This window comes from Trichosurus vulpecula, chromosome 3 (genome assembly GCF_011100635.1).
Source record: "Trichosurus vulpecula isolate mTriVul1 chromosome 3, mTriVul1.pri, whole genome shotgun sequence".
NCBI lineage: Eukaryota > Metazoa > Chordata > Mammalia > Diprotodontia > Phalangeridae > Trichosurus > Trichosurus vulpecula.
In genome coordinates this window covers 153,913,499-153,925,849 of record NC_050575.1, presented here as the reverse complement: position 1 = coordinate 153,925,849, position 12,351 = coordinate 153,913,499, and the positions used below count along the sequence as shown (strand labels likewise).

The window sequence follows — 12,351 nt, the reverse complement described above, 5'->3', positions numbered from 1 at the left end:
ATTTGAGACTTGGTTTTAAAGAATTTGAGATACAGTTGAGGCAACAGATACATTCACTCTCCAGTCATACATGGACACAGAGAGGCAATATTCAAATCAGACTTGGTGAAGCAGTGTCAAGAAATAGAAATTTTGACAGAAAGAGAGCCTAGTCCAGGGAGAATTAGCTTTGGCAATTGAAAACTAAGAGAAGCAGACATTTGGAGTCCAAAGGAGCAATCTCACCAAAGCTCCAAGAGCAGATATGGGATATTAAGAGAGGGGGTGTTATATGTATATGTTTTGTATACATGTAAATGTTGTTTGCTCCAACTGAATGTAAGCTCCTTGAGGGCAAAGGCTTTTTTTCATATTTGCCTTTGTACTCCCAGCGCCCAGTACCATACCTGGCTCATAGTATATGTTGAATAAATGTTTATTGATTGGTTGATAGCATTTAAAGAACTCAGAATCATCAATATTCCACAATAAAAATCAGACTAGGACACTTTTCAGGCTTAATTTCCCCAGCATTCTTTCAACAATAAATACTTTTATTAGCAACTGTTCAAATACTGTCTCAAATGCCTTTAACAGCAATTTTCCATTTCATATACATAATATAGTAACCTTATTTTATATATTAGCATTGAGTGTGGTGGTGAGCTTATAATAATCAAGGCTATATTTTTATGTGTTATATGTCTTAGGATTTCAGTATTTTAAATTTCCAAGTGAATATTATTTCAGCTCCAGCTCTTTATTCAAAATTGTAGGACATTTGACTGATTTTAATGAAATTCAATTCCTTACTTTGAATCTTAACACAGGAGAAAACTTTCAAGGAAATCTCTGTTGCAAGTGCATAACACCAAACCTTTGTATAATAGAAATACTCATCATGATTTATGGTTGTTATTCACAGTAATGCTATTCAAAAGTCAAGTTCTTTAGGACTAATATCTATTGTAAACTTGATTGAAATCTGAGTCTTTCATTAAAATAAAATGATTTCTGACATTTCATAAGCCTGAAATGCAAACAAAAATGATTAAACATAGCCACACATATGTAACTTTTATTCAGCTCACAATACTGCAAAGGTGGAGCAAATTTTGAGAAAAAAATGAGGAAAACAGAATGAAATGTTATGCAGCACACTTGTTTACTCAGTAACATAATAAAATAGGAAACACTGGAAAATTACACAGACAAATTATTAGTACAATTAAATAGCATAAATATTATCTTAAAACAGACAGCAATGTTATCAATTGCATTAGCCCCAAAGAAAGCCTTTAATTTGCGATGTTATTTATTAGGGATCTTTGGTCTTCCATGATTGATAAGACTAATATCTAGCTTTTCTGTGATAAACAACAAACAATTGCTGGATTTGAGTATCTGGTATTTTTCACCTACTTGTGGCAGACAGTATATAACAGCGATGTGCTATTCCAATTATTCAAACGATTACTTCAGTTCACTTATTGCTTAATGTCTAAATAGCTTTGAGGGGTAAAAATCAAACAACTGTGTATTCTTAAGGATGAGAGTTGATATTTAATTATCCAAATGCACATTTAATTATCTGGGAAATGAGGACATTTATTGATCAATGTGTACAATTAGTTTAAAATCATGATTACTTACTAAAAATAAATTCTGACATCTACTGTGAATATTTCTGTTTTCTCTGAAGGGGGACTTTACTTTAAAAAGACAATTAAAGAACCAGACAGACTGTGTAGTTCATTTCAGATATTCAATTTAAAAAAAAGCCAGAAGCAACTTGTTTCTGTATTCTATCTATTCTTTTGTTCTTTGTCTCAAACTATATAGAGCAGAAATATTTTTTTAATATCAAAATTTGAACAGCGCACACTATGAGACTAAATGAAATTACTAACTACTGAACTACTGTGTCTTAGTATTGAACAGGTTTTGAAAGCCACATGATTTTGGTTATGTTTTGAAGAATTGTGTATTTTCCAAGTAGGCTTTCCTAACAAACTTCAACTTGTCTATTTCTCCATTAGAAAATAGAAAATTTACAATGGAAAGCTCCATTTTGAGGATTAAACAGAGACATTTCTAAAAGACTGTTAATATATGTATACATACAGAGTAAAAATATCATTTGTCTGTTGGGCAAATAATACACTCTGTGGAATAAAATTCAACTGTAACACAGTTAATTGTTTTCATTAAGCAATCTATATTACCTTAATAAGGCATTCATACTTGGTTATTGGCCAAAGAGACTGCTGTAATACCAACATACTCTAAATTTGCATTGGAATATAGATTTTGACAGATAATTATGAAGACCTATAAGTCAGAGGCACACTAAGAAGAATATGAGTTTCTTAAAATGTCTAATCTAATAAATGGAATTATTTATTCTAATTATACACCTTATTATCCAAGAATTATTTTTGTTCCAGGAAAAAAACATATGAAGAATTTAACAAAACAATGAATTAACAGAAATAGCTTCAGAAACCTGCTTCACATCTTACACTCAATCCATGCTTTGGAGGAGTATCTTTCCAAGAGAAAAATCAATTTGGGAACATAGAGTATTAACTTTTTTAGGAGATCTAGAAAAACACACATAATACAGAATGTTTCAGTTTATCACTCAGAATGCACAGACTACTATGTTTACTTAGCAGAGCCATCTTGATTTGAAAAGCAAAATCTTTAAATCTGAGAATTTTATTTCCAATCAACCAACCATATTATTGAATGGTATAAAGCATGTCATAAGAAAATGGTAAGAGATAGATAATTTAGATATTTAGAAAACTTTTTTAACAAAAGCCATTAAAACAACTTTAGAGAAGGAAAATATTACCTGTAATCTCTATTCAGCAGACACATCTAAATTACCATTAATAAATGCTTTTATAATATAAAATGAAAACTACCAATTTCCATTTTTGGTTCAGTCATCTTTTTTGTCTGAGGTACCATCTTCATTAGGTTCTGGACAGACTTTGTTATGGACAACTGATGGAGCGATGTCAACTTCTTTGGGCAATGAAAATACATGGCACGTCTGGAGGTCTAGGTATGTAGTAAAAATCTTGGCATATTCTGGATGTTTCAGGGCAAAACTCCTAAATTCCACTGAAAGAGGAGAAAGTAAAAAAAGCAAATATATCTAAATTATATTGACAGTCTGATGAGTAGGTCCTATTCTGCCTGATATGAAAATAATAGACTATAGCAAATTTCTTTTTCCCTATCTTATGCTGGTGAATTAGTTACTGAAAATGTTCTGAAATTTCAACAATAAGCAACAAATTATTCCAGTTAATTATAAATGTCTTATGCAGCCTTGAAAAGCTCAATAACTATAAGAAAAACCCACAAGAATATTATGGTCAAATTCTGAAACCGCTAGCTCAAGGATAAAACATTACAAATAACAAGAAAAAACAATTTACGTATGGCAGTGCCATGATTGGAATCACACAAGACCAAGCAATGGCAACACCAAAAGGATGGAGGTATTGAAATACTACATATTGAAGAACAAAAGAACTGGGCTTCTGGCCAAAAATATCATACCCAGCAAAGCTAAGCACAATCCTGAATAAAAAAATAAAAATGGATATTTAATGAATTGTCAGACTTTCAGGACTTTGTTAAAAAAATTGAACTTAATAGATGATTTGACATACAAGAGCCAAGAGAAACATAAAGTACATACCAAAAACCAATTACAAGGCACTCAATAAGGACAGAATGTTTACCTTTTATGTATGTAAAATGTAAACTGTATGTCTCAGATTGATATTAGTAATTGGGTAATTTATAAGAAAGATTGGGGTAGATCTCAGTATGATATGACTTGAAAAAGTAAAACCATTCAGGAACAGCTAAAAAGAGTAATTATCTTATACAAATGAGGTACAAGAGGAAGAACCTAAACAGAGAAATTAGAAATGGGAGGAGGGCTGTTAGTTCTGGAAACCTATGGATTCAAGAGAGAACAATACACGTACATCTAGAAGATTATAAAAGTCTTCTAAACTTAGAAAGAAATAAAACATTAAGGGGATAGGGAGGGAAAAAAGATAATGGAGGTGTCTTTGGAGGAGAGGGTGAGGAAGTAGGTTAAATGGAGGTATAAAAGGTTGTTTAGATTTATGGGAATGGGAGGTTAAGGAAGGGATCCTTGGAAGGAGGTAGGTTAAGTAATAGGAGGGCAAGGTAGAAGGTAAAGGAGTCAGGGGGGATAGGAAACAGATATATACACAAACATAAAAACAAAGATTAGTAGTAGAATCTCTTAGGGAAAGTGTATGTTTATATATGAATGTATGTGTATATGTATATATGTATAGGTATATGTATATATCAATACTATATATAAATGTATCCATGCTTAATTGTCGAAGAGGGGAGAAGGAAGAAGGGGGAAAAGAGAACAATAAAGCTTACAGCAGAGAACAAAAGAAAACCTACAAGGAAGCAAAGATGGACAACTTTCAACACAAAACATAGGATTTATTATAAAGGCTTTCTTGAAATAGAAATTTATTGCTATATATTTTGAATTCTCTCTTACGTTCTGCTATGCACATAACATGTTTTTTTCCTTTTCTTATTGTATATTTAAGTTTCAGCAATAAAAAAGAAAAAAGAAAAGCTCAATAAGGTGGTAAATGCAGTCTGATAAATAACACCTAACAGTCTCAGAATACATGATGGTGATATCACAAGACCTTTTGACAAGAAATAAGTGATATTTTACCTCAAGTAGTTCAGGCTTGAAGAATTAGGGTGAAAGGACTAGGTTTAGTATCAAAATTTGAACCTCAACACTTCATACCAAAAGAGAGGGCCTAATCCCTGTATCTGCCCTATATCGTTTAGTGTCTCCACGCTTTTTAGTATGGTCAAAGACTTTAATAACTATAGAGCAAAGGGAAGCTTGTATTTTAATCATTATGCTATTAATGCCTTTCAAAGGTAGGAGTCTTTGGCTGTTATGTCCTCACTGAGATCTGTAACCACCAATATCCTCCATTCAGTACTCTGAATCATCAATCAGTTTCCGAAAGTTAAAGTTATATTGACGGTTCCTTACAATAGATTAGTAGACCACTGAGCAAGGTTAAACTTACAAGTTAATATTCAGTAATCATTTTATACTTCCAAATGTTGCAAAACTATCAAATATCTCTTCTAAATCCCTTCTTAATATGACAAACTTGTTAGTTTACTTCAAGGATAGTAGGGGAGCCAAAATCCAAAGAGGAACACCAGCTTTCCAAAGATCAGAAAGTAAGTCAATGGGAAAGCTGACATGGTTGAATTCAGGGGTCTTAACTCTGAGGCCTGTGTTCTGTTGAAATGACCAACATCTCAGCCTCTGGCATGGTGAAATCAAGGTGTTACCCATTTCTGGGAGAAATTGTTCATGAAATTAAATCAAATTATGCTTTAAATCGATTTGTAAAAAGCATTAAAGCAAAACTTAAATGTGATGGTGGCAAATCATTTAAGCTCTCACTATTCTAGGCAACTCTTTTAGGACTATACATTTCTAAGATGTTTTCTGCCTAGAAAGTGCCAACCTGCACTGGCAGAGGAGTTTCTTACCAAAAGCACTAATTATACCACTGGAATCACAGTTCCAGGCCTTATCCACATTCTAACACCAAAAGCATTTTCAAAAAGTTTTCTTAAATATCTCCCCCACCCCAAATTTGTACTTGAATAAGACTGAAGCAAAAAAATCATCCCTTATCAATCACTGGGTGGTATGTAGGGGTGAGGTGGAGGGTGGGGAGAACAGAGAGAAAAAGGAGAGTTCCTTTTGCTCAATAATTGTTTTCACTTTTTTAAAAAAAGTATTTATTTTAGTTGACTGAGAAAATCATAGCTTTTCACCTACAACATTTTTAAATCATTTGCTAACATCAGACCAAAAAGGAGTTGATATCTCTGCTTCTTCAGAAAAATTGTTCTAATTCCTATTTTGAAGACAGAAAATTCAGGGAAATAGATTGTTCTACCCAAGGAAGAAAAAATGGTCAGAGTAGCATTAGTACTCATAATCTTTCCCTCAGTACACATGTGCTCATTTTATCATTTCTTTATTACTTTTTAAAATGAGTTTTCTAAATAAAGTTTGGCAGCTAGGTGGCACCAATGATAGAGCACCTGGCCTGGAGTCAGGAAAACTTATCTTCCTGGGTTCAAATCTGGCTTCAGACATTTACTAGCTGTGTGACCCTGGGAAAGTCACTTAACCCAGTTTGCCTCAGTTTTCTCATTTGTAAAATGAGCTGGAGAAGGAAATGGCAAACCACTCCAGTATCATTGCCAAGAAAATCTCAAATGGGATCATGAAAAGTTGGACATTACTGAAAGAAAGAATCAACAACAATTAGTAAAGAAAGAGCTCTAAACAGCTAACTGCTCAATATGGAATGGTGAACAATTGAACAAGCAGTAGTTAAATTATGCAGTAATGAAATCATAAGATCAAATCTTCCTTTAACCTTAAAGTCAGCAAACAAAAACTAATGGTGGAAGATCAAAGGAGAAAGTGAATTTTCAGACCACCTATTTGCTCTCTACCTCCAGAACTCAACAAATATAAAAAATTGAAGTTTTAGAATTTTAAAGTGCCTACTATGAGCAGAGAACTGTAAAGTGTATTATAAAATGGGACTAAAGAGACTAATAATTCAACAAGAATAAGTTCATTACTATACTAAAATTTCAATTCCTCTGATTGGCCTTTAAAGCTCTTCAGAGGGCAGCTAGGTGGCACAGTGAGTACAGCACCAGCTCTGGAGTCAAGAGGACCTGAGTTCAAATCCGGCCTCAGACACTTGACACACTTACTAGCTGTGAGACCTGGGGCAAGTCACTTAACCCCAACTGCCCTGCCTTTCCCCCCTCCAAATAAATAAATAAATAAAACTCTTCCCTATCTGACTCTAATCTAGCTTTACAGGCTGATAATTTATTACTTCCCCTCAAGCAGTTTAGCTCCAGCCAAACTGGGCTACTTGGCTGTTTCCTTTTCATAGATTTGTACTACTTCCATGCCTTTGTACAGGCTGTGCCTCCACATATGGAATGTTCTCCATCTCCATGTCTGCCACTTGGAACAAACATCTAGCTCTCTTCAAGGCTTATCTCAAGTACCATGGACCAATTTACTACATAATGATTTTGCAGTTAATTCTGTGCATATGCTGTTTCTTTCCAGTAGAATATGAACTACTTGAGGACAGGGGTTGCTTTGTCTTTGTATCTCCAGTGACTAGCATGGTGATTGACACATATCAGATAACTACTAAATGCCTGTTTAATTAGATTGAACTAATCCACTGGGATTCATGATTGCCTACAGAGATATAGTTAGATGCTAATCAAATACCTAGAGATAGATGTTAGTTAGTCAAATAGATGCAGATATGTAGATATAGATACATTAATAAACATAGATAAAGATAGACTCTAGATATAGGTATATCAATAGAGAGAGATATGTCTATACATATATCAATAGAGAGAGATAGAATATGTATCTGTGTGTAGAGAGATGTCTATATCTCTCTCATACATCTATATCAATATCTATTTCTAGGTTATTGTAAGCCTGTGTCTGGCTACAAGGAGTGGAGTGAAACAGTGATGGTTGAGCTACCTCTTTCCCTTCATAGATGTGGGGTCACAATCTATCAAGCAAAGTGTTGAAGCTGTTCCATAAATCCCTCAGGCTGCTCTATTTGGGTTACAGCACAGCCTGACAGCATGCATGTTAAGCCTTAGCTACAACCATAGCAGATGAAATCACAATCCCTATTTCCAGTTCATGACTGAGATGATCCATCATGGGGGAAGAGGATCTGATAAAGTCCCCAAAGGTAGCATGTATGGAGGGACAATATAGAATATTTTAAGGGACAATCTCTTACCTAGAATTACTACTAGGGAATCAAATTTGTAATGTTGGGGTATGGAGCATACTCACTGTAGGAAACATGTGTTGAATCCCCTTTCGCTATTTCCCGGAAGAGGCCAGAAACATTAAGGTCTGGTACTCCAAGAGAAGCCTGCAAAATGGTGGCAAATTCTCCCTCTGTTATGTAGCCATCCTCATCAACATCAAAGAGCTGAAAGATAAAGATTAAAGGATTATCTCCCTGATTTTGATACTAGTGCAGAGTAATCTTTCAAAATATATAATGATGTTCCCTGGTATTCAAAATCCTTCTACAGTTGTCATTTAGATTTGGTACACTTCCAAATAAATTTTCAGAAATTTATTTTTAAAAAATGGAGTCAACTGACATTAAATAAATTAAACTGACGGAAAGCTCTTTTGGCAGAATCTCTAATTACAATCATATTTGCCTTGTGAAGTAGTTTGTGTGGAAAAATGATTAGAAAATGTAACTAAGAGCATGTAACTTTGGATAAAATGCTTAGTTTCATAAAGTCATCAGATTCTGTGCTATTTGTTAAGTGACTGACAGTCACTCAGTGTGGACAAAGCTACAGAGCAATAATATTATTTCTTTTTCCTTAAAAGTATCATTTTCCATGAAGTGCATGCTTTTGTCATCAGCCATTCTTTCCCACACCATAATCAGTCAATCAGTCAGTAAGTATTTATTAAGCCCCTACTATGTGCCAGGCACTGTTCTAAGCCCTGAAGACATAAAGAAAGGCAAAAGACAGTTCCTACTCTTAATCATTTCACTGGTCCTAAGATGTGGTAGTTTAACTTCTCTGCCTGATTAAGTGGAACCCACAGCCCATACATAGTACATGGTCTTTGGCTTTTCCTTCTTCATTATGCCTGACACAAAATAACTGTACATTGATTGATTAGATCACTAGCAGGGACATTAGAGGCCATTTAGCCTAACTCTCTTGTGAGGTAACAAATAGAGAGAAGGTTGGTGACTTGTCTGGGATCATTGCTATACTTACTGCTACCTTAATAATACTCATATACCATGCCCCTGGCATGTGACATCAAAATTTCTGAATGTGACACCTCAGCTTCATGGCCTCTCACTTCCCTGCCACCTCCAAATTTCAGGCATATTTTGCCCTCTGGGTACCCTCAAATCTGTATTCTCTAGTTTCTCAAGCACCTTTCAAACGTCTACAGTAGGGACACACTGGGGAAGGACTATAGTAACCAACTTTAAGTTCAATGGATGTAAGGTCCAGATCTTAATTCATCTCTTAAGGTCTCTTAGTCCTGAACTCAGTCCATTGAACTTAGAATGACAGAATCATAGGACAAAGAATGATAGAATAGCAGAAGGCCTTTAGAGATGGGCTTGTCTAACTACCTTATTTTACCCAAGATAAATTTGGGTTGAGAGAGGTTAACTAGCTTATCCAAGGTCACAGAGGGAATCAATAACAGAATCAGGCTTCAAACTTGGTTGTTCTAACTCAGTCTTTTGCCCCTGCCTTATTCTGTGTTGCTTCTGCTCAACAAATCGTTGAAGAATGCATATAGAAAATTGGTCAATTGGTTAAAAATAAAAGCTAGTTCTGCTGGTGCTCTGAAATACTTGTATTTTTTAGTGGGGGTGGTGAAGAAGGTAATTTGTTTTTGCAAGCAGAGGTTTACAGCAAAAAAAAGAGCAAGTCAGAAATCATAACAATGTCAAAGTTGGAAAAGCCCTTAGAACATAGAAATTTAGAGTGAGAAGGGCCTTCAAAGATCATCTGGTTTAACTCATTGTGTAAGAGCAAGGAATAGAATCCTGGAGAAATGAAGGAACCTGCTCAAGACAATACAGCAAATAGTGGCTTCCAAATGGGACCATTTCTTTATTTCTTTAAGTGTTTGGCACAGGAAAAAAAAGCAATTAGGTTAGGCTCTGGAAAGAAAGAAGGGTAGGTGAGAGGTAACATACCTGTTGAAAGGTTTTCCTAGAATGATACTAAGAGTATTTTTAATAAAAATTACCAGCCTTTGAGCTGGTCTCATTTCTACCAAAGGGATATATCCCCTATTGTTTCTGGGTCTTCTAAAATCCTTTCTGTACTTTTGACTTCAGAGAAAATAAGAGAGGGAGGGGAAGGAATGAAGGAACTTTAGAGCTGTCATTCATTTAAAAAAAATACAACACCCAATTTCTACTAGGAGAAAGGCTAATGATGGCAAAGCTTTAACACTGACTTCTAGGGGACCAGTATTCACATCAGATCAATTACTGAAACCATTTGTTAAAGACTCATAGGATCATATATTTTGAGCTGGAAGGGACTTCAAAAGTCATGGAGTACCACTCTCTTATTTTAGTGAGGAGGAAAACAGATTTTGTGAGATTAAGTGACTTTCCCAACTAGGGTATGCATAGTCAACAAGTGGCAAAGTTCATACTTGAACTCTGGTCCTCTGATCCCACTAGCAGTGCTCTTTATAAAGCACCACTTTGTGTTCCCCTTTAAAAAGGCTTTCTTAGGCCCTCTTAATGCTTTTGCCTTCTCACTGAGATTATGTCCACTTTGTTCTATATCTATCTATCTATCTATCTAGTACATGTTTTACATGTTTGCCCCTTCCCCCCCCAAAAAAAAATTATGCTATGAGCTCCCTGAGAACTGAGAATATTTTTGCCTTTCTTGGTATCTCTAGTGTATAGCTCAGTTCCTGGCAACAGTAGGTGCTTATTTGTTGATGATCTGCACCTCACAAAGCAAAATAGAAGCATTTTGAACCTTATTGGCTATGACTAACATGGATTTAATTACTGTGGGTATAGTAAGGGTCAGGCATCATGGCATAGGAGATAGACAGCTGGCATCAAAGCCAGGAAGCCTGAGTTCCAGTGCCACCTATGACACTTACTGGCTGTATGACCCTAGGCAAGGTCACTTAAACTCAAAGTACTCTAAGCAACTTTCTAACATTATAAGTTGCAGATAAGGTACTATTGTTTCCCTGTAGAGGGAGTTTCCTCAATGTAGTAGACCAAAAGAACATGTCTAATTCCTATCCTGATCTCTGTAGTAAGGGAAAGGCCCTGATATAGAAGGTGCAATGAACAATTCTAAGAGGGAACAAAAAAATTGGTCACCTGGTTCTGGTGGCAGAGATGGCAACTGGCTAGAAAAACACTATTCAGCATGTGAGAGGCTAAGAAGGGAGTCGAGTTTGTCCCAAACATATTTCATGGAGCTTCAAGGATATTATACGAACATAGTATTACACTTTTAACACAGACTAAGACAAATGGCCATACTCTAGAACATGAGATTAGGACATGTCCCTCTATGTGGCAAAAGTTAACATTAAATGATAAAATGTATGTGAAAGCAGAATAAAAAATGTTGAGCATTATACAAATGCAGGATTTATTATTGATGTTATTAATAATAATAATCCAATTAATATTATGTCCCTAATGAAATGGGAGAATTAATTATAGCCTTAAGGTTTTATTTTCTTTTTGTTTTCATTTTTCAGAATGGTATAGAATAGATAAAAATCTAACAAGTTCTAGTAAACAATAATTATTATGATAAAAGATCACATTTTGTGTAAGACCTTTTATTAGTAAGTGCTAAACTTTTATTCAATTAACTAACCTTGAAATAATAGGTTATAGAATTTAGAGTTGGAAGGAAACTCAGAAACCATCTAGGTCAACACCCTTTCATAAAGGCAGGAAAAGGGATTTGTCCAGTGTCATACAGATACTATTTAAATGCAGATCCTCTGATTTGAAATCCCCTGGTAGCATAAAAATCACATGTTATTAGTGGAAGACAATGTTATGTATGTAACTATTAAGAATTCTCACATGTAAAATGAGGATAATTATGACACCTACATCACAGGCTCATTGTAGACTTTAACGTGCTACGTAAATGCTAGCTACTGTGGCTGTTGCTGTTATAAAGAGACATGGTAGAGAATGGGGGATGAAATTTTTGTGATTACTGACATTCAACCACGTAAGTCTGAAACTCAAAAGGGGCAGCCCACTCAAAAGCTGATTCACCAGAGCCATCTTTTGCAAAGAACCAGCAAATAAACTTTGAGCTTGCACTCTTCTTCCTATTGTTAATGCCTATATTTTCGTAGGAGATACACTACAGGTTTCATAGGACCAAGGCTTCCATATCCAATTCTACTGGAGTGGAAACCACTTAGCCATAACTACTTAGCTATTGTACTTATTTATATTACAACTACTTTACTATCTATTCCCCACTGAATTCTTGGAAAATAAGCAAGATGTAAGATGAATTTATAGTGTTACTAATTGAGGATACTAACACAACAAAAAACACAAATATTCTTCATACAGAACCAGAGAAGATGGCTTAGGGTAAATCCATTCATACTAGTAGAGA

At 34.9% G+C, this 12,351-nt stretch overlaps 1 protein-coding gene across 1 annotated transcript in view; it reads right to left on the bottom strand.

Annotated features, from left to right (window-relative positions):
- Nucleotides 1-1,127: 1,127 nt before the first annotated feature.
- The window catches only part of LPCAT2 (lysophosphatidylcholine acyltransferase 2), an 81,301-nt gene continuing 70,077 nt past the window's right edge, over nucleotides 1,128-12,351 (bottom strand). Inside the window, exons 13-14 of the mRNA XM_036752920.1 lie at nucleotides 7,991-8,132; nucleotides 1,128-3,114 (exon numbers count right to left, since the gene is read on the bottom strand). Of these exons, the coding sequence (XP_036608815.1) occupies nucleotides 2,930-3,114; nucleotides 7,991-8,132 (327 nt within the window). The 3' untranslated portion in view covers nucleotides 1,128-2,929. The remainder of the gene's footprint in view (nucleotides 3,115-7,990; nucleotides 8,133-12,351) is intronic.